At 39.6% G+C, this 20,856-nt stretch overlaps 1 protein-coding gene across 2 annotated transcripts in view; it reads left to right on the forward strand.

Moving 5' to 3' along the window:
- ptpra (protein tyrosine phosphatase receptor type A) overlaps positions 1-20,856 on the forward strand; it is a 73,769-nt gene that overhangs the window by 34,194 nt on the left and 18,719 nt on the right. For both annotated transcript variants that reach the window (XM_066711778.1, XM_066711779.1), the window contains exons 3-11: positions 3,064-3,151; positions 5,042-5,404; positions 16,658-16,675; positions 17,171-17,255; positions 18,754-18,827; positions 18,935-19,071; positions 19,241-19,331; positions 20,405-20,481; positions 20,731-20,767. In XM_066711778.1, coding sequence (XP_066567875.1) covers positions 3,064-3,151; positions 5,042-5,404; positions 16,658-16,675; positions 17,171-17,255; positions 18,754-18,827; positions 18,935-19,071; positions 19,241-19,331; positions 20,405-20,481; positions 20,731-20,767 — 970 coding nt within the window. The remainder of the gene's footprint in view (positions 1-3,063; positions 3,152-5,041; positions 5,405-16,657; positions 16,676-17,170; positions 17,256-18,753; positions 18,828-18,934; positions 19,072-19,240; positions 19,332-20,404; positions 20,482-20,730; positions 20,768-20,856) is intronic.

The raw sequence follows: 20,856 nt of genomic DNA on the forward strand, positions 1-20,856 counted from the left end.
AAACAATGCATGTTTTAAATGAACGTTATAGACAATTGTTTTCTACATATTACATATGTGTTATTTTTAAACAACATTTATTGTCATCTTTATCAATGGTGCCAGTAATTATGTAGGTGACTGTGTGTGTGTGTGTGTGTGCGTTTCTTACCTAAACGTTAACTGGGACATCACATGCTCTTAATGAATATGATGCCCCTGCATTTGCCTCTTGCTAAATGATGTGAGGTCAGTCGGCACTGTGTTATCAGAGGAGCTGAATTAAAGTGCTCCCGCAGGTTAATTTAATATGAACACGATATTGAACATTTTACTCTGCATGTAGCAGGTGAATCCTGTGTTTTGCTTCAGTGCTGTATGGGGGGAGGATAGTTTGAAGAAGGCGGTGGGATCCACTGATTTTCCAGATTTTGACTGAAGGGCTATGAACACACCAGGATGTTTCTAATGAGTTGCTAGAATCGGCGGTGCTGTTGAAACCATGACCATCATCTCACACAGAAATCACCTGAGAACCGTGAATTCCAACGCAGACCACCCACCCTGATCACTGATTGGGTTAGGAAGAACCGTCACTCAAACGTAGTGGACCAATGGAGAGCCATGACGTATGCCTCCCTCTAAGCCTCGCCCTCACTACAAAACAGTGCCAAAACGTAAATGAGAAAAAGAAAAAAACGAAAGCAAAGAAACTAGCGGCGAAAGTGAGGATTGCAGCATCACAACTAAAGACAGGGACTCACTCCAATGCTCTCGGTTTAACATTATTTCCTTTCAATATATATTTTTTGTTTACAATTCTATACATTTTGTTTCAAAATCTCAACATCATTTTTCTCAACTTTATGTTGTTTACAATATTTTTCAGTTTGAATTAGTTACTTATGGCTCTAATTTGAGCCCATAATGGAGGGACAATTTATGGAGGTTGCATGAGATGGGGGGGTCACAGTAGAAAATTAACCACAGATGAAAACTAAATATGTCCCAAATCATACCTTTTTATTTCCTATACACTTCTGTTAGGGAACATATATTATTTTTAATTGTTGTTTTATTGTTTTCCCCCAAGTTACACGTGCATTTTGTAACAGAAAATGTTCAGAAAGTGTAAAAATATAGCAAAGGATCAGAACAGGGGTGGTTGAAGGTTTGCTTTGGGGGGGCTGCACCAAACATCCTCGAGGGCCGCACTCTGGGAACCTAAAAAATCCTAACCCTAAATGTCCCACAGTTTTGTGTGTACGAGACAGTAGCCGTAAACAGCGGGGAAACTGGAAACTGAAAACTCTTAAGAATCAGTTCTGCCAAGTTACAGTCAGTTAGCTACATAGGCTGCAACTGTATATTTCATACTGATATGCTAACACACGGCTATATATACACAGAACAGATTTATACAACGTGCACTTTTAATATTGGAATAGTTTATTTCTCGCACAGATAAATAATTATGAAAAATATCTAGGATACTTAACATATGGTTAATCTTAATCAGGATCATGATACAGGGAGAAGTAATACACATTTGTTATTTTTGTAAACACGCTGCTCATTTAAACTTACCAAATAATGTCCGATGGCTAAATACATTCTGTATGCTCCTTCAGTTATTCAGGATGTGTTGTCATAAATTCCTGTAGTCATAAATTACCACAAATCAACCGTGTTAGTGTTTCATACTGTTACTCCTTGGTAGTAATTAAAGTTATCTTTCAGTTTCCAAACATTTCCATGAGATGGCAAACTTGTCAAATTTGCAGATGATAGTAAAATTGGTGGCTCACCAGATACAATCTCGGCAGCACAGGTTATTACATACAGGTAACAAAAATGTCCACTATAATTACACTATGGGAGGAATAGAACTAGATGAAGTAACACATGAGAAAGACCTAGGAGTCTATGTGGACTCCTCACTTTCTCCATGCAAACAATGTGGGGAAGCAATACAGAGGCAAACAGAATGTTAAACAAGGGCAGTAATGTTCAGACTGTGCAGTGCACTAGTTAGAGCTCATCTGGAATACTGTCTACAGTTCTGGGCTTCACACTCCAATAAATAAATGGATGCTCTAGAGGCAGTTCAGAAGCGAGCAACCAGACTTATTCCAGGTTTGAAGGAAATGTGCTACTGAGAGACTGAGGCAACGGAACCTTTTCACCCTGGAACAGCGGAGACTACGTGGGGACTTGATTCATGACTCAAAATCATGAAAGGTATCGATCAAACCAGAGGAGCTTATCCAGATCTGCAGGGACACACGGACTCGGGGACACAAATGGAAATTGGGCTTCAAGGCATACAAGACAGAAAACAGGAGAAACGTCTTCACACAGAGAGTTGTTAAAATCTGGAACAAACTCCCAAGCGATGTGGTTGAAACTGACAGTTTGGGAACATTTAGAAATAGGCTGGATAGGATCCTTGGATCACTTAGTTATTAATGGACACTAAATGAGCATGATGGGTTGAATGGCCTCCTCTCGTTTGTAAACTTTCTTATGTTCTTGCACAAATAATCTCCTTTGCAGATTAATCTCCTCTGTTTGTTGGAAAGTAGAATAAAATAATGCTGTCTTCACTGTTGTCCCATCATGTTGTCTATGGAAACGATAATTACTATCAAGGAGTAAGACTTTAAAAAAACATGAACACACAGTTAATATATTAGTCACTGGAGATGTCGTGGGAAAGACAAATCTGGTAATATTGTAGTTTTCCACAATTCATGGAGAAATGACAACACGTATTGTAGAACTGAAGAAGTATACAGCTTGACATTATTTGGTAAGTTTAATTTTGTTTTAATCTTAAAAGTTGCTTATATGATAGAATTGAACTGGAAGAATAGTATGTATCTTACGTATACGCTATAACAACACATAAAGACACCCAAAATCATGAATTTTAGAAATGGCTTTTCTTACCCTTTAAGTTAGTACTTTTAATAATCGAAGCTCCTCCTCTTTGAGCACCTAGTATTATTATGATGTCATCATTATTTTTTAATCATAAGTTGTGTGTCTAATTCTTTATCTCCATCTCTCTTTCTCTCTCAGGGCAATATGGGTGTGTGTTCCCGGCTCCTGCTCCTCATTATGGCTGTAGCAGCCCTCAGTTCAGCCCAGGATCCCACACTCCCTCAAAGTGAGATCACCATTCCGTGGGGGCAGGATTTGTATGCATACATGACTGCTAAGACTCAACTGCAAATCTAAATACAGCATAAACCATAACAGTCTGTCTTTCACCACCACACTGTGTTCACCATCACTGCACCAACCAATATACAACCCAATTAAGACACAAAAATTGTACTTACTATTTATTTTGTGATAATAATAATGATGTCTGTCAATTTTGTGGTGCTGTTTTTGTTTTTGCTTTATAGATTGTCGTACTGCATAGCATAAGAATATTGCTGGGGAACTTGGTGCCCAAATCCATTATGATGGCAGAGTCTGGGCAAGAACAGTTAAAGATGTTAAAATAGTACCACATGAGTGTTTATATACATAACATAATCTTTAATGTATTTTACAGTGTTTCAATTAAACAAATATCAGTGAATCTAAGCCTTTGGTTGCAGATGCAGCTATTGCATTTTTTTATTAATTATACTGATTCACAAAATGTGCTGATATAATCATATAAATCATATACTCTGGTATAGATACATATACAGGTTTTATATATATATATATAAAATCAGTGCAGATTTTAATGGTGTCAGACTTGCCACCTAAGGACTCTGTCTCGGCCTAATACCTAATATAACTGACATGCAGGGGGGAGGGGGCCCTCATGCCCCCCACCCGGGTATTAATACTTGCATCAGCCCCCACGTCAGCAATCGCTCTCCCCCCACCGTCGGAACTTCGTCCCCACAGTAGGCACTTCACCGCCCCCCCCTTCAGCACTACATCAGCACCCCCCCCCACGGTCGAGCCCCTGCCCTCTTAATGTCCTGTGCATGTTACTGCCTAATATGAGAACATTTCATAAGATGTTTTGTATCACAATTAATTAAATAATATGATCGTTACCCTGACACACACACACACACACAATGTGCACATCGGTTAACTTATATTATGCTATGTTCTATTGGCTGTAATGTCCATTGTGCATTTTCTTTTGACCTGCCTATTAAATAATTAAACTATTAATTAATTTAAAAAATAATTCTGTTTTGCACCTTATTTCCTCATCAAATACTGTAGTATTAATGCAAACAGGTCAGTATTTAATTTCAATACTGGAGCTATTTGACAGTTTTAAGAACTGCTTGAATTTGCCATTTGTTTTTTCTTAAGTACTGTCCATTCCTTGGTCCATATGCAAAACACACATAATGTAGGTGTGTACATAAACAGAAAATGTTGCTTAAAATGCTGTTTGAAGTCCCTGTCTGTTTGAAATATAAGGCTCCTTACTGTCATCACTCCTCACCTCATGTATTCACTATGTGGGAGTGCTTTTAACATCTGCTTTGGTTTAATAACAGCTATACCATGTATTAATCCTAGACCTGTAGTTTGGTACACATTTACTTTAAAGGCTAAATTTGCATTCCCAAGAAAAAGATTAACATCAACATCAACAGATTAGTAAGGATATTTCCATATACAGTACATCTCTCTGGCATTTCACTTATTGAAGCACTGTGTGGAAATAAACAGTGTTACAAACATGACAGATTGTTATTGTTATTCCATATTAATTAGTAAATATAGTTGCTGGGTCTTAATGGGGTTGGACAGTTCTGGTGATTTGTTGTACAGAACAGGCACTGTAATAGTCAGCTTGGTGATGGGCAGGTGCTGTAATGGTCGGCACTAATTGGACACGTGATGATGTCGTCGTCATGTTCTTGTAGTAATGTTATGATATGGACTCCCACTCATACATGTACCTACATACACATATTGCCACCTCACCGCAGTGTGAGAGACTGTGTATATCTCAACATCATTAATTGTAGTTATATTTTGTGTTTTGTACCTTTGGCAATACATAACTCTCTCTCTCTCTCAGAGCCCTCTGCCCCAGCCAACAGCTCCATCACGCCTCCTCTCAACTCTGAGACTCCATCAATCAATGTTACGCTGTCAACGACATCCACCACCCTGTCTGTGACTACAGTCGCCAACAGTAATGGGGCCACTTCAGCAACAACTGTCACCGTGCCAACCAGTCATCCCACCAAAAGTAACAGCAACAGCAGTGAAGCCCCTTCCTCCATTCCCGCTAGCCCTTCACCCTCTGCTGAGGATGAGGGGAAGGTGGGCAATGGCACAACCCTCACATGGCTGCCACACAGCACCACCACCCCTGACTACACCCCCTCCACATTGCCTACTGCTGGATACACCACCGTGCACACCAGCACCACCCCAGGTACACCTAACTCTCTTTGTCTCTGTTTATATGTTTATATATATATATACACTCACCTAAAGGATTATTAGGAACACCATACTAATACTGTGTTTGACCCCCTTTCACCTTCAGAACTGCCTTAATTCTACGTGGCATTGATTCAACAAGGTGCTGAAAGCATTCTTTAGAAATGTTGGCCCATATTGATAGGATAGCATCTTGCAGTTGATGGAGATTTTTGGGATGCACAGTCAGGGCACGAAGCTCCCGTTCCACCACATCCCAAAGATGCTCTATTGGGTTGAGATCTGGTGACTGTGGGGGCCAGTTTAGTACAGCGAACTCATTGTCATGTTCAAGAAACCAATTTGAAATGATTCGACCTTTGTGACATGGTGCATTATCCTGCTGGAAGTAGCCATCAGAGGATGGGTACATGGTGTTCATAAAGGGATGGACATGGTCAGAAACAATGCTCAGGTAGGCCGTGGCATTTAAACGATGCCCAATTGGCATTAAGGGGCCTAAAGTGTGCCAAGAAAACATCCCCCACACCATTACACCACCACCACCAGCCTGCACAGTGGTAACAAGGCATGATGGATCCATGTTCTCATTCTGTTTACGCCAAATTCTGACTCTACCATCTGAATGTCTCAACAGAAATCGAGACTCATCAGACCAGGCAACATTTTTCCAGTCTTCAACTGTCCAATTTTGGTGAGCTTGTGCAAATTGTAGCCTCTTTTTCCTATTTGTAGTGGAGATGAGTGGTACCCGGTGGGGTCTTCTGCTGTTGTAGCCCATCCGCCTCAAGGTTGTACGTGTTGTGGCTTCACAAATGATTTGCTGCATACCTCGGTTGTAACGAGTGGTTATTTCAGTCAAAGTTGCTCTTCTATCAGCTTGAATCAGTCGGCCCATTCTCCTCTGACCTCTAGCATCAACAAGGCATTTTCGCCCACAGGACTGCCGCATACTGGATGATTTTCCCTTTTCACATCATTCTTTGTAAACCCTAGAAATGGTTGTGCGTGAAAATCCCAGTAACTGAGCAGATTGTGAAATACTCAGACCGGCCCGTCTGGCACCAACAACCATGCCACGCTCAAAATTGCTTAAATCACCTTTCTTTCCCATTCAGACATTCAGTTTGGAGTTCAGGAGATTGTCTTGACCAGGACCACACCCCTAAATGCATTGAAGCAACTGCCATGTGATTGGTTGGTTAGATAATTGCATTAATGAGAAATTGAACAGGTGTTCCTAATAATCCTTTAGGTGAGTGTATATATATATATATATATATATATATATATATATTCATACTGCAGTGCCCACTGTTTGTCCACTCAGGATGGTGTGGCCTCTGTCATTGAAAATCTATGCCAGTGATCTGCAGGCATACTGTCTGGGGGTGAGCTCTTGGCTCTTTAGTGCAGTATAAGTGTTAGCTGCTGTTGTTAAGGTGGGCCCAGTATTTCGGTGCTCTCTTGTGCACAGTGATCAGCAGAGGAAAACGGACCACTTCAACCCTTCAGCTGCTACTAGCTGGACTCCTGTGTAGTTGGAATAGGTGTTTGCACTTGCAATCTCTTGGTTGGGCTGCTCTCCCACCTGCTGTGGTCAGGTTAGGTCAATGAACCCTGTACCTCATTGCTGTACAGTAGGCCTGGTTATCTCGTGATCACGACATAACAAGTTATGTCGTGATCACGAGATAACGTTACCTCTCGCTATCAGAGAAAGCGGAAGTGATGTAATTTTCATGAGACAGTGCTGAGACTGGGGCAGTGCTGTGTCAACACATTTGGTTTTATTTTCAACAAGGCTAATGCAGACACATTGTTTTATGCCTTTCAATAATTGAAGTGATCTTGAAACTGTCGCGAACTTCATTACAACACAACTTCTTGGTTGATGTATAGGCTACCCACTGGAATGAAATTTGCGTAATGCATTTAAGCTTCTGTGAAGTTTGCTTATTCTCTCCGTATCTCGCTTCTTTTCTAAGTGTATAGTGGTTTACTCCCATTTCCACCCAGTGCAAAGACATGCGGTTCAGGTTAATTGTCACTCAAAAGTGACCGTTGTCCGTGTGTGTCCGCGGTGCCAGTAGGGGTTCGGCCGAGTGGGACCACTGCGCACTGCTCTTAAAGCAAACTGAATGCGCTGGCATTTGTTTTAGTTTTCTTGACACAATTCATAAAAACTTTCCAAACTACAATTATAATAATCATACACATGTTCATATTAGCATATTTTACATGTGCCTATTTGTAAATACACTCATTCTACATAATGAACACATTACATATGACGTAACCCCTCAGAAGAGCTTTAAACCTAAGGTTATGTGCCGTGTTGTAGCGGGCTGCAGTGCTGTGTAGATGAAGACACTAAATGAACGTGGTTTGAATCCCAAGTGGGGCATCGGTCAAATGCGTATTTATTGTTATTACTATAATACTTATGCTTTTCCTGTTATTATTATTTCCGTACAATAGTGGGGTTAAGTCTGTTAACCATTGAGTATAGTTATGCCTGCTTGAAATTATATATTTTAAGCCTTCATCTGTGTACACTTGCTGAGGTCCGGACCACATGGACCAAGTGGTCTGAATCACCGCACAGTGGTCCCTTTTGATAAGCATGACATTGTTTGTGTATGGTTTTATACAGTTTTAACTGTTACATATGTAACATATCATTAAATACACCTATATCACATTTGCACGTTTTGTGTTCTCCCCTCCAGTGCCCGTGCAGTTCAATGTTTAATTGAATAGAGTATTTAAAGCCCCTATGTCGCCAGTGAAGGGGTGGCCACTGCTTTGATGTGTAGTCCTTCAATAAACCCGAATGTGTTGACAGCACTTCCGCTTTCTCTGATAGCAAGAGGTAACGTTAACTCGTGATCATGACATAACAACTCATTATGTCGTGATCACGAGATAACCAGAGGGGCTTTTTTTAATGTCCTCAACGAGCCACCGTACATTTGTATCCGGTATTGGATTTTAAAAATACTGCAGTATAACATTAAACCGAATAATTAGCACAGCACAATACAAATGATTAAGCACAAAATCATACAAAATAAATAATGCACAAAATAAAAGTAATGTAGCACTCACCACTCCAGGGTGGAGGTCAATGTGCCTGGTCTGCGCCTCAAACTAGAAGACAAAAAAATCTCAGCAAGAACAATGCACAGTATACTTAATTTAATGTGATTATTGAACTGCATTTACAGGGCACCTTTTTCAGGATAGTTATACTAAAGAACCAGAAAATTCTTGCAACTATGGCAAATATGTGATTGATATTGATTAATATTGATTAATTCTTGAGAATATATATATATATATATATATATATATATATATATATATATATATATATATATATGTCTGTCAATTTTAAAATATTTGATTGGTTAAAAAAAACTGAAATGTATATAAACAAAACCCAACCTAAATAATTTTAATCAGCAAACTAAATTATAATTGCTACAGCAAATGAATGGTCTGTTCACAAATGATACTGTAAACTCACATTGCCCTTGTAAGAAAAGCATTGCTTGCAAATGAAACAGAAGAACTTTACTTTGTCTTCAATGTTTCCTTACCAATCCAGTTTGAATCCAAAGCTAGACTGTACTTTTTCACCTTTATAATTTCACACTAGAAACGGTGAGGTGGTCAGTTTAATTACTCTGTGTTCCTGAATACACTGCGCATACCTGTTCGTGACTTTTCCTATATATGTGTATTAAATATGCCTACTGCGTTTTAGCTACATAAATGCAAATCAAGTTCAAATCGCAGTCTCTCACCTGTCTACAGTCTTTCATGTGCTTGAAAACACATGCATTGTATAGCATTACGCCACAAATAATCACTTGTTTCATTTAACCTATTTGTTTTCATTGTGCAAACACATTTAGAAAAAAAGCATTTTGTTATTTATACCAATCATTTTAATGTCTTATGGTCATATTTCCATTTATATACCCTACTCCATTTGTTGCTAGTTTTATTAGATCATTTGTCTTTCATATACCACAGCGTTTAAAGAGCTATCGGTTAAAATAAGTGGTTTTGGCTCTTGTAGGTAGTTTGAAATGTATAATCCATATAATTGCCAGTCATTATAATATATATTTTGTATAATAATCTGCTTGATTAAATAGAAAATATTGATCGTCAATCAATTTATTAGTTGAATAATAGAGTCGATTAATCGAGGAAGCCCTTATATATATACACAGTGGGGGAAAAAAGTATTTGATCCCCTGCAGATTTTGTATGTTTGCCCACTGACAAAGAAATGATCAGTCTATAATTTTAATGGTAGGTGTATTTTAACAGTGAGAGACAGAATAACAACAAACAAATCCAGAAAAATGCATTTCAAAAAAGTTATACATTGATTTGCATGTTAATGAGGGAAATAAGTATTTGACCCCTTCGACTTAGTACTTGGTGGCAAAACCCTTGTTGGCAATCACAGAGGTCAGACGTTTCTTGTAGTTGGCCACCAGGTTTGCACACATCTCAGGAGGGATTTTGTCCCACTCCTCTTTGCAGATCCTCTCCAAGTCATTAAGGTTTCGAGGCTGACATTTGGCAACTCGAACCTTCAGCTCCCTCCAAAGATTTTCTATGGGATTAAGGTCTGGAGGCTGGCTAGGCCACTCCAGGACCTTAATGTGCTTCTTCTTGAGCCACTCCTTTGTTGCCTTGGCTGTGTGTTTTGGGTCATTGTCATGCTGGAATACCATCCACGACCCATTTTCAATGCCCTGGCTGAGGGAAGGAGGTTCTCACCCAAGATTTGATGCTACATGGCCCCGTCCATCATCCCTTTGATGCGGTGCAGTTGTCCCGTCCCCTTAGCAGAAAAACACCCCCAAAGCATAATGTTTCCACCTCCATGTTTGACGGTGGGGATGGTGTTCTTGGGGTCATTCCTCCTCCTCCAAACACGGCGAGTTGAGTTGATGCCAAAGAGCTCGATTTTGGTCTCATCTGACCACAACACTTTCACCTAGTTCTCCTCTGAATCATTCAGATGTTGGCAAACATCAGACGGGCCTGTACATGTGCTGTCTTGAGCAGGGGGACCTTGCGGGCTCTGCAGGATTTCAGTCCTTCACGGCGTAGTGTGTTACCAATTGTTTTCTTGGTGACTACGGTCCCAGCTGCCTTGAGATCATTAACAAGATCCTCCCGTGTAGTTCTTGGCTGATTCCTCACCGTTCTCATGATCATTGAAACTCCATGAGGTGAGATCTTGCATGGAAACCCAGACCGAGGGAGACTGACAGTTATTTTGTGTTTCTTCCATTTGCGAATAATCGCACCAACTGTTGTCACCTTCTCGCCAAGCTGCTTGGCGATTGGTCTTGTAGCCCATTCCAGCCTTGTGTAGGTCTACAATCTTGTCCCTGACATCCTTGGAGAGCTCTTTGGTCTTGGCCATGGTGGAGAGTTTGGAATCTGATTATTTGATTCCTTCTGTGGACAGGTGTCTTTTATACAGGTAACGAGCTGAGATTAGGAGCACTCCCTTTAAGAGAGTGCCCCTAATCTCAGCTCGTTACCTGTATAAAAGACACCTGGGAGCCAGAAATCTTGCTGATTGATAGGGGATCAAATACTTATTTCCCTCATTAACATGCAAATCAATTTATAACTTTTTTGAAATGCGTTTTTCTGGATTTTTTTGTTGTTATTCTGTCTCTCACTGTTAAAATACACCTACCATTAAAATTATAGACTGATCATTTCTTTGTCAGTGGGCAAACGTACAAAATCAGCAGGGGATCAAATACTTTTTTCCTTCACTGTATGTATATATATATATATATATATATATATATATATATATATACAGTTGTGTTCAAAAGTTTGCATACCTTTGGAGAATTGGTAATATATGTATCATTTTTAAAGAAAGCATGAGTGAGCAGGCAAAACACAGTTCTTTTATTTCTTATGGGATTCATATTCAACTGTAGGTTATAACGGAATGGTACAATCATAAAACAGAACATAGCAACAACGAAAAAAATGAAATGAAAAAATGAAAAGTCTGCATACCCTTAGTTCTTAATACTGTGTATTGCCCCCTTTAGCAGCGTGCAGTCATAATGTAATAGTTGTCTATGAGGACCCAAATTCTTGCAGGTGGTATAGCTGCCCATTCATCTTGGCAAAATGCCTCCAGGTCATGCAAAGTCTTTAGTCATCTTGCATGAACCGCACGTTTGAGATCTCCCCAGAGTGGCTCGATGATATTAAGGTCAGGAGACTGTGATGGCCACTCCAGAACCTTCACCTTTTTCTGCTGTAACCACTGGAGGGTCAACTTGGCCTTGTGCTTAGGGTCATTGTTGTGCTGGAAAGTCCAAGAGCGTCACATGCGCAGCTATCGTGCAGAAGAATGCAAATTGTCTGCCAGTATTTTCTGATAACATGCTGCATTCATCTTGCCATCAATTTTCACAAGATTCCCCGTGCCTTTAGAGCTCACACACCCCCAAAACATCAGTGAGCCACCACCATGCTTCACAGTGGGAATGGTATTCTTTTCACTATAGGCCTTGTTGACCCCTCTCCAAACATAGCGCTTATGGTTGTGACCATAAAGCTCTATTTTGGTCTCATCACTCCAAATTACAGTGTGCCAGAAGCTGTGAGGCATGTCAAGGTGTTGTCGGGTATATTGTAACCGGGCTTTTTTGTGGCATTGGCGCAGTAAAGGCTTCTTTCTGGCAACTCGACCATGCAGCTAATTTTTGTTCAAGTATCATCGTATTGTGCTCCTTGAAACAACCACACCGTCTTTTTCCAGAGCAGCCTGTATTTCTCCTGAGGTTACCTGTGGGTTTTTCTTTGTATCCCGAACAATTCTTCTGGCAGTTGTGGCTGAAATCTTTCTTGGTCTACCTGACCTTGGCTTGGTATCAAGAGATCCCCGAATTTTCCACTTCTCAATAAGTGATTGAACAGTACTGACTGGCATTTTCAAAGCTTTTGGATATCTTTTTATATCCTTTTCCATCTTTATAAAGTTCCATTACCTTGTTACACAGGTCTTTTGACAGTTCTTTTCTGCTCCCCATGGCTCAGTATCTAGCCTGCTCAGTGCATCCACTTGAGAGCTAACAATCTCATTGACGATTTATACACAGACACTAATTGCAATTTAAAAAGCCACAGGTGTGGGAAAGTAACCTTTAATTGCCATTTTAACCTGTGTGTGTCACCTTGTGTGTCTGTAACAAGGCCAAACATTCAAGGGTATGTAAACTTTTGATCAGGGCCATTTGGGTGATTTCTGTTATCATTATGATTTAAAAAGGAGACAAATAACTATGTGAAAATAAATGGCTTCATATGATCACGATCCTTAAATAAAAGATCAGTCATATTTTCAAAATCAATGCCAAAATTTCAAAATTTCTGCCAGGGTATGCAAACTTTTGAACACAACTGTACACTCACCTAAAGGATTATTAGGAACATCTGTTCAATTTCTCATTAATGCAATTATCTAACCAACCAATCACATGGCAGTTGCTTCAATGCATTTAGGGGTGTGGTCCTGGTCAAGACAATCTCCTGAACTCCAAACTGAATGTCTGAATGGGAAAGAAAGGTGATTTAAGCAATTTTGAGCGTGGCATGGTTGTTGGTGCCAGACGGGCCGGTCTGAGTATTTCACAATCTGCTCAGTTACTGGGATTTTCACGCACAACCATTTCTAGGGTTTACAAAGAATGGTGTGAAAAGGGAAAAACATCCAGTATGCGGCGGTCCTGTGGACGAAAATGCCTTGTTGATGCTAGAGGTCAGAGGAGAATGGGCCGACTGATTCAAGCTGATAGAAGAGCAACTTTGACTGAAATAACCACTCGTTACAACCGAGGTATGCAGTAAAGCATTTGTGAAGCCACAACACGTACAACCTTGAGGCGGATGGGCTACAACAGCAGAAGACCCCACCGGGTACCACTCATCTCCACTACAAATAGGAAAAAGAGGCTACAATTTGCACAAGCTCACCAAAATTGGACAGTTGAAGACTGGAAAAATGTTGCCTGGTCTGATGAGTCTCGATTTCTGTTGAGACATTCAGATGGTAGAGTCAGAATTTGGCGTAAACAGAATGAGAACATGGATCCATCATGCCTTGTTACCACTGTGCAGGCTGGTGGTGGTGGTGTAATGGTGTGGGGGATGTTTTCTTGGCACACTTTAGGCCCCTTAGTGCCAATTGGGCATCGTTTAAATGCCACGGCCTACCTGAGCATTGTTTCTGACCATGTCCATCCCTTTATGACCACCATGTACCCATCCTCTGATGGCTACTTCCAGCAGGATAATGCACCATGTCACAAAGGTCGAATCATTTCAAATTGGTTTCTTGAACATGACAATGAGTTCACTGTACTAAACTGGCCCCCACAGTCACCAGATCTCAACCCAATAGAGCATCTTTGGGATGTGGTGGAACGGGAGCTTCGTGCCCTGGATGTGCATCGCACAAATCTCCATCAACTGCAAGATGCTATCCTATCAATATGGGCCAACATTTCTAAAGAATGCTTTCAGCACCTTGTTGAATCAATGCCACGTAGAATTAAGGCAGTTCTGAAGGCGAAAGGGGGTCAAACACAGTATTAGTATGGTGTTCCTAATAATCCTTTAGGTGAGTGTATATAGCCTATATTCTTTTAGTCTTACTGGGGTGTCCAAAGTTGTATATTTGCGCTTACGTGTAATTCACAGACAGTTTATCTGTCATGGCTAGTTTGTACTAACATTGCTCAACATATGATACAGTATGATTTATTTAAAGTAAACCTGCTCCACCTGTATCATGGCGTTATCATTTTTTATATTGTTTATGAATAGGACATACATAGGACATTATCTATAATCATGGTATATTTAAATTATTTGGAAAATATATATTACTTTAGCTAATCGGAAACAGTCTGACATTTAAGCTTTATTCATAATGGTTAATGTAACATTTGGGCAGTGAGAAATATCGGTATCCAACCTTTGAAAATTAAAGTTTAAGTTTGAGCAGTTATTTTAAATACATAAATAAATAAATCCCCCAGTAGAAATATATTTTTTTGATATTGTCTGTACTATGCATTCTAGTTTTATGAATTTCTGAACTGTAAATAATGGTGCATTTTTCTGAACATAAGAAGCAATCCTAGAACTTGTTATAAAAATAGAGACTTAAATGTAAAAACTTAACACCAACATATTTATCAATGTAGTTTATAAGTTCTCTATAGAAATAGAAATGGGAGGAAAATAAAGCTGTATCTTATGTCCAAGTAGTCCATAACTACAATCATCTCTCTCTCTGTTTCTCATGATCCCTGTGTTAAACCATGTGATATTTAATCTTCTACTACAACAAGTAAGATGATTTCCATCACTTTCTCTTCATGGACCAACACAGTTGTGTGCAGGTTGTGGAGAAAGTGCAGTTATTGTGTAATATACAATACTGTGCAAAAGTTTTAGGCAAGTGTGAAAAAGTGCTATAAAGTAAGAATGCTTTCAAAAATAGACATGTTAATAGATTATATTCATCAATTAACAAATTGGAAAGTGAGTGAACAAAAGAAAAATCTAAATCAAATCTGTATTTGGTGTGACCACCCTTTGCCTTCAAAACAGCATCAATTTGTCTAGGTACACTTGCACAAAGTCAGGGATTTTGTAGGAATATAATCAGGTGTATGATGAAACAATTATACCAAACAGGTGCTAATGATCATCAATTCAATATGTAGGTTGAAACACAATAATTAACTGAAACAGAAACAGCTGTGTAGGAGAAATAAAACTGGGTGAGGAAGAGCCAAACTCAGCTAACAAGGTGAGGTTGCTGAAGAAAGTTTACTGTCAAAAGTCATACACCATGGCAAGACTGAGCACAGCAACAAGACACAAGGTAGTTATACTGCATCAGCAAGGTCTCTCCCAGGCAGAAATTTCAAGGCACACAGGCATTTCATGAAGAAGCACAAAGAAACAGGCAACGCTGAGGACTGTTGACGCAGTGGTCGGCCAAGGAAACTTACTGCAGGAGATGAAAGACATCATGCTTACTTCCCTTTGCAATCGGAAGATGTCCAGCAGTGCCATCAGCTCAGAATTGGCAGAAAACAGTGGGACCCTGGTACACCCATCTACTGTCCGGAGACATCTGGTCAGAAGTGGCCTTCATGGAAGACTTGCGGCCAAAAAACCATACCTCCAACTTGGCAACAAAGCCAAGCGACTCAACTATGCACGAAAATACAGGAACTGAGGTGAAGAAAAATGGCAGCAGGTGCTCTGGACTGATGAGTCAAAATCTGAAATATTTGGCTGTAGCAGAAGGCAGTTTGTTTGCCGAAGGCCTGGTGAGCGGTACACGAATGAGTGTCTGCAGGCAACAATGAACCATGGTGGAGGTTCCTTGCAAGTTTGGGGCTGCATTTCTGCAAATGGAGTTGGTGATTTGGTCAGAATTAATGGTCTCCTCAATGCTGAGAATTACAGGCAAATACTTATCTATCATGCAATACCATCAGGGAGGCATCTGATTGTCCCCAAATTCATTCTGCAGCATGACAATGACCCCAAACATACAGCAAAAGTCATTAAGAACTATCTTCAGTGTAAAGAAGAACATGGAGTCCTGGAAGTGATGGTATGGCCCCCACAGAGCCCTGATCTCAACATCATCAAGTCTGTCTGGGATTACATGAAGAGAGAGGAGCATCTGGGGATGTAGTTTCCCTTTAGGCCAACCTTCCTGCCAAGTTCCTTCAAAAACTGTGTGCTAGTGTACCTAGAAGAATTGATGCTGTTTTGAAGGCAAAGGGTAGTCACACCAAATATTGATTTGATGTAGATTTTTCTTCTGTTAACTCACTTTGCATTTAGTTAATTGATAAATATAATCTATTAACATGTCTATTTTGAAAGCATTCCTACTGTATAGCATTTTTTCACACCTGCATAAAACTTTTGCACAGTACTGTATGAGCTGCAGGTTCCTCAACAGGAAGGAGGCAGTAGAGTTCAGTGACGTGACAAAAAGTTATTTATGTTAAACTGCCTAGCTGGAGGATGCTGTGGTAATAGCAGAACTTGCTGTCACAAGGAACTCTGCCCTGCTGTGTAAGCATTTCTAAAGTGATATGCTGATCCCTGATGCTTGTTTTTTTTTTCTCTACAGATGGGGAGAACACCTCAGGTAAGAGAAACTGCCCATAGTACACTGCCCTGTCACTGACGGGCTGCCATCCATGCTAGAGATAATGTGTGTGTGTCATTATAAGTAAGCTCTTTTGATGTGTTTCCCGATGTTCTCCCTCTGCCAGAGTCTGCGAATGAGTCAGATTCATTAAGTGCTTGGGCTGAGAACTACTCTCTCTCCTATCTCTCTCTTTCTGTTTTACAATCCATGCTGAGCTGTGAATGTGAGTGACAGCTGGTATAGGTTTGTGTGTGTGCTCTTTCTCTTTCAGTTGACGGATAGAGGGAAAGAGTACATCTGTCTATTAATCACTCCCTTTTCCATTTCCAGATCTGTGCCCCCCTTCTGTCTTATGTTCAAGTTCAAATGATACATTTTTTGACAAGTAAAACAGGTGTTGCTCAAGCTCCTTCTCTTCCTCCCTCACTCTGTACTTCTTTCACCCTCTCTCTCACTTTTTCATCTCCTCTCTTCCTGTCCCTTGTTCTCCAGATGATACCCCGATAATCGCAGTAACGGTGGCTCTGTCCTCTCTGCTGGTTATTGTGTTCATCATTATTGTGCTGTACATGCTCAGGTAAGACTGACACACTTTGATACTGCTGTCTCATTGCCATTGTAGGTGTAAGGTGTGTAGGGTATTAAAATTATCCTGCAGTGCACAACCTTTTTTTTTTTTTTTTTTTTTGGATACTTAAGAAAGAAATATCCTGCTGAAAATAATGGAAAATGCATAGCCTATGTTACTAATGCACGACTTTATTCAAGACATTTTATGCAATTTGCCCATATTAAATAAATGCACAAATTATAGCCACCTCTAAATTGGTAGAGTGACAAAATTAGCTAAATACTATTTAACTGATTAACTGAGATGGAAAAAATCATAATTTGTATAACTGTTGTTAACCATTATACTTCAGGCAGTTGATTTATTATGTTTTAAAACACAAAATGCATCTAAATTGTATGTAGAGAAGCTATATCCATAGCAGATGAATACTAAGAATATTAATAATATGCAAACATCCATGCAATTATTTTTAATAATTTTAATAATTTCTAAAAATGTTGTATTGTCATCAGAATCTCGATGCTAAAGTTTAATATTTTCATCTGGATATTTCAATCTCATTTATGGAACACGAACCTTCAAAATGTATGTTAAAGTATAATTCAGTGTTATTGAGTGCAAACTTATATCAGATTTATGGTTTACAATTGCTAATTAAACAAATATGTAAATCAGGCACTATGTAGCTGGACAGATGTCTATTAGCTAGGCAGATGACAATTTTGCTGTCCTAAGATAATATTGTGTACAAGAGAAATAATGATACAATCTGCAATATGTCAGGTAAATGTACTATATTTAATTTATTAAGAAACAAATTGTTTTGAATCATTAAAATTTGCTATGCAATCCTCAACCTATTTTTGCCCTTTGTATTTCATTGAAATGACTGGCCATTGTTTTATTGTGACAATAAAATGTAATACCGTCGGGTAACCAAATATAGTCATGCCGTTACTAACAATGTTCTTATTTTAGAAAGAGACATCATTTTCATGTAGTATACATTTTTTTTTTTATCCATGGTTCTTGATCAAGTCAAAAGGTAGATTAGCCTACTTGTTGAACAAAACAAAAGTAATTAAACATAATTGTATCTAAGTATACAAAACTGATCATGTATGTGGAAAACCATACAATAATTTAAAAAAAAGACTGTGGTTGGTATGGTATTAAATGTAAGAAAAACGTTTTAAGTTAAAACCGTATATATATATTATTTATTTGAAACGGCAGAACACCTGACAACCCTAAGATACAGATATATATATATATATATTTTTTTTTAAGACACCACCATACTATTTCATAATCATACTGTTATTAAAAAAGAACTTACACTTATGGCAGTGCTCAGAGTGAGGAAACACCAATATACCTGCACCAGGTCTTGAAATGAGGCATGACACACTGAGATATTAAGACACGGCATATACACTGATAAACTGACACTCATAATAAGATTACTACATGTCTAGTGCTGTTCGCCTGTATTCTGCAGGTTTAAAAAGTACAAGCAGGCTGGAATCCACTCAAATTCCTTCAGATTGCCCAATGGGAGAGCAGATGACACAGGTACTGTCTGTCTGTCTGTCTGTCTGTCTGTCTGTCTGTCTGTCTGTCTGTCTACCTCAGACACCACTGAGAAACACTGTTCAGCTAAACTCCAGTTTTTCTCTCAGAGCTCCAGAGTATGCCGCTATTGGCTCGTTCCCCCAGTACTAACAGGAAATATCCGCCCATCCCTGTGGATAAGCTGGAGGAGGAGATCAACCGTCGTATGGCCGATGACAACAAGCTATTCAGAGAAGAATTCAATGTGAGGCTCAATATACACTATATATTATACTACACACTTCACCGTACACTGTTCTAGACACTTCACAGTACACTTCACTACTTCACTACTACACTGTACACTACACCACATTATATTGTACACAACACTATACTGCACACAGACATAGTGGTTCAATGTCTGTCTGCAGGCCCTGCCAGTGTGTCCTATCCAGGCCTCCTGTGATGCTGCATCTAAAGAGGAGAATAAGGAGAAGAACAGATATGTCAACATCCTGCCTTGTGAGTCTGCACTCCTCTTTCCCTGTCTGTCTGTATCCCTCCTCCTAGCTCTCATTTTGCCACCCTCTCTAAATCCTCTCTTTTCCACTCTGTCCCCCTGTCTTTTCCCCCTCTCCTAATCAGTACCATACAGTAATGTACAGTGAAATATTGTACAATATAATGCACTGTAATAGCAATACTGTCATGCAGTTATAGCTTTTAGTAAAATCAAAATGCATTCATTAATTTGAACTAACTAGAGTTTAAGGAACACTGCAAAGCAAGTATTATTATTTTTATTTGAACAACAATGTGTACTTTGATCCTTACAATGTGCAAGCTGTATGAATTTAGCAGTATTCAACAAGTCCAGACTAAAAAGTACTGGAAAGCACTCCTTCACACAGTAACCATAGCGGAGCTGGGGGGGTATTAATATCCTTGTTGCTGCACTTATTTTATTACAGTTAATTTATTATTACAGTCTAATTGTCTGCTGCATGCATGTCAGTAGCTAGCTAGTGTACCCTAGCTAAAACTTGTAGGAACAATTGATAGAAAGTACAAGTCTGGTGCCCAGAAACGTAAGGATCGAGACAAAAAAAGTGTAATTGTGAGTGAGTCCCACAAAGAAGCTACCTCATGCAAGGGTCTGCGTCTGGGAGCCATCCAAATGTTACGGCTGAATCCGATACACCTGCTATTAGCTCTGCTGTTGCAAACAGATAGCACACAATGGCATTGTCTATTCTATATTAAGCTTTTATTTGATGCATCTCGTGCTCTCAGTGCTTAAAGGTGTACATTCCCTGCAACAGCAACATTCCCTGTTCTTGGTACTGGAAAAATTGCATGTTTTCTTATCTGTAAATGTGTTATTTTTTGCACATATAGACCTGCTTCATTCACAATACAGCGATAGTAATTCTTATTTTGTTGGGTTTGTAAAGTCTGACTTTGTATTTCATGTTCCACCCCCCGTGCATAAACTGTCCCTGCACAGTAACATTATATGTCGTCACCTCCTAAGAGGAGGTTCAACAAATAGTCACCAGATGTATCACTCTGAATCATCTCTCGTCCCTTCTCAGATGACCACTCACGCGTCCACCTCACATCACTAGAGGGTGTCCCAGACTCAGACTTCATCAATGCCTCCTACATCAACGTAAGTGACAGGAAGGAGGAGGGTGAGAATACAGGGGAAGAGAGGGAAGTACAGATGGCATTGGGGTGGACATATAGTATGGACAGGAGACAGACAGATGAGGGAGAGAAAGGGAAGTAGAATGGAAAGACAGAGGGAGTGATGTGGAAAATGAGGAAAAAATCTGGGTGATTGTAGTATTGTAGATTGTGGTATTGTTGAGAGTAGTGTTCATCACAGCAGGAGTAATATCTGCCCCTCTGCTTTCAGGGATACCAGGAGAAGAACAAGTTCATCGCAGCACAAGGTAATACACCCATCGCTAATATCCCACACTTGTAAAACCTTGAACTGTTAATACCCATCGTGTCTAATATCTCTTGCTTTCATTCATAT

The sequence above is a fragment of the Amia ocellicauda genome, chromosome 8 (genome assembly GCF_036373705.1).
Source record: "Amia ocellicauda isolate fAmiCal2 chromosome 8, fAmiCal2.hap1, whole genome shotgun sequence".
Taxonomy (NCBI): Eukaryota; Metazoa; Chordata; class Actinopteri; order Amiiformes; family Amiidae; genus Amia; species Amia ocellicauda.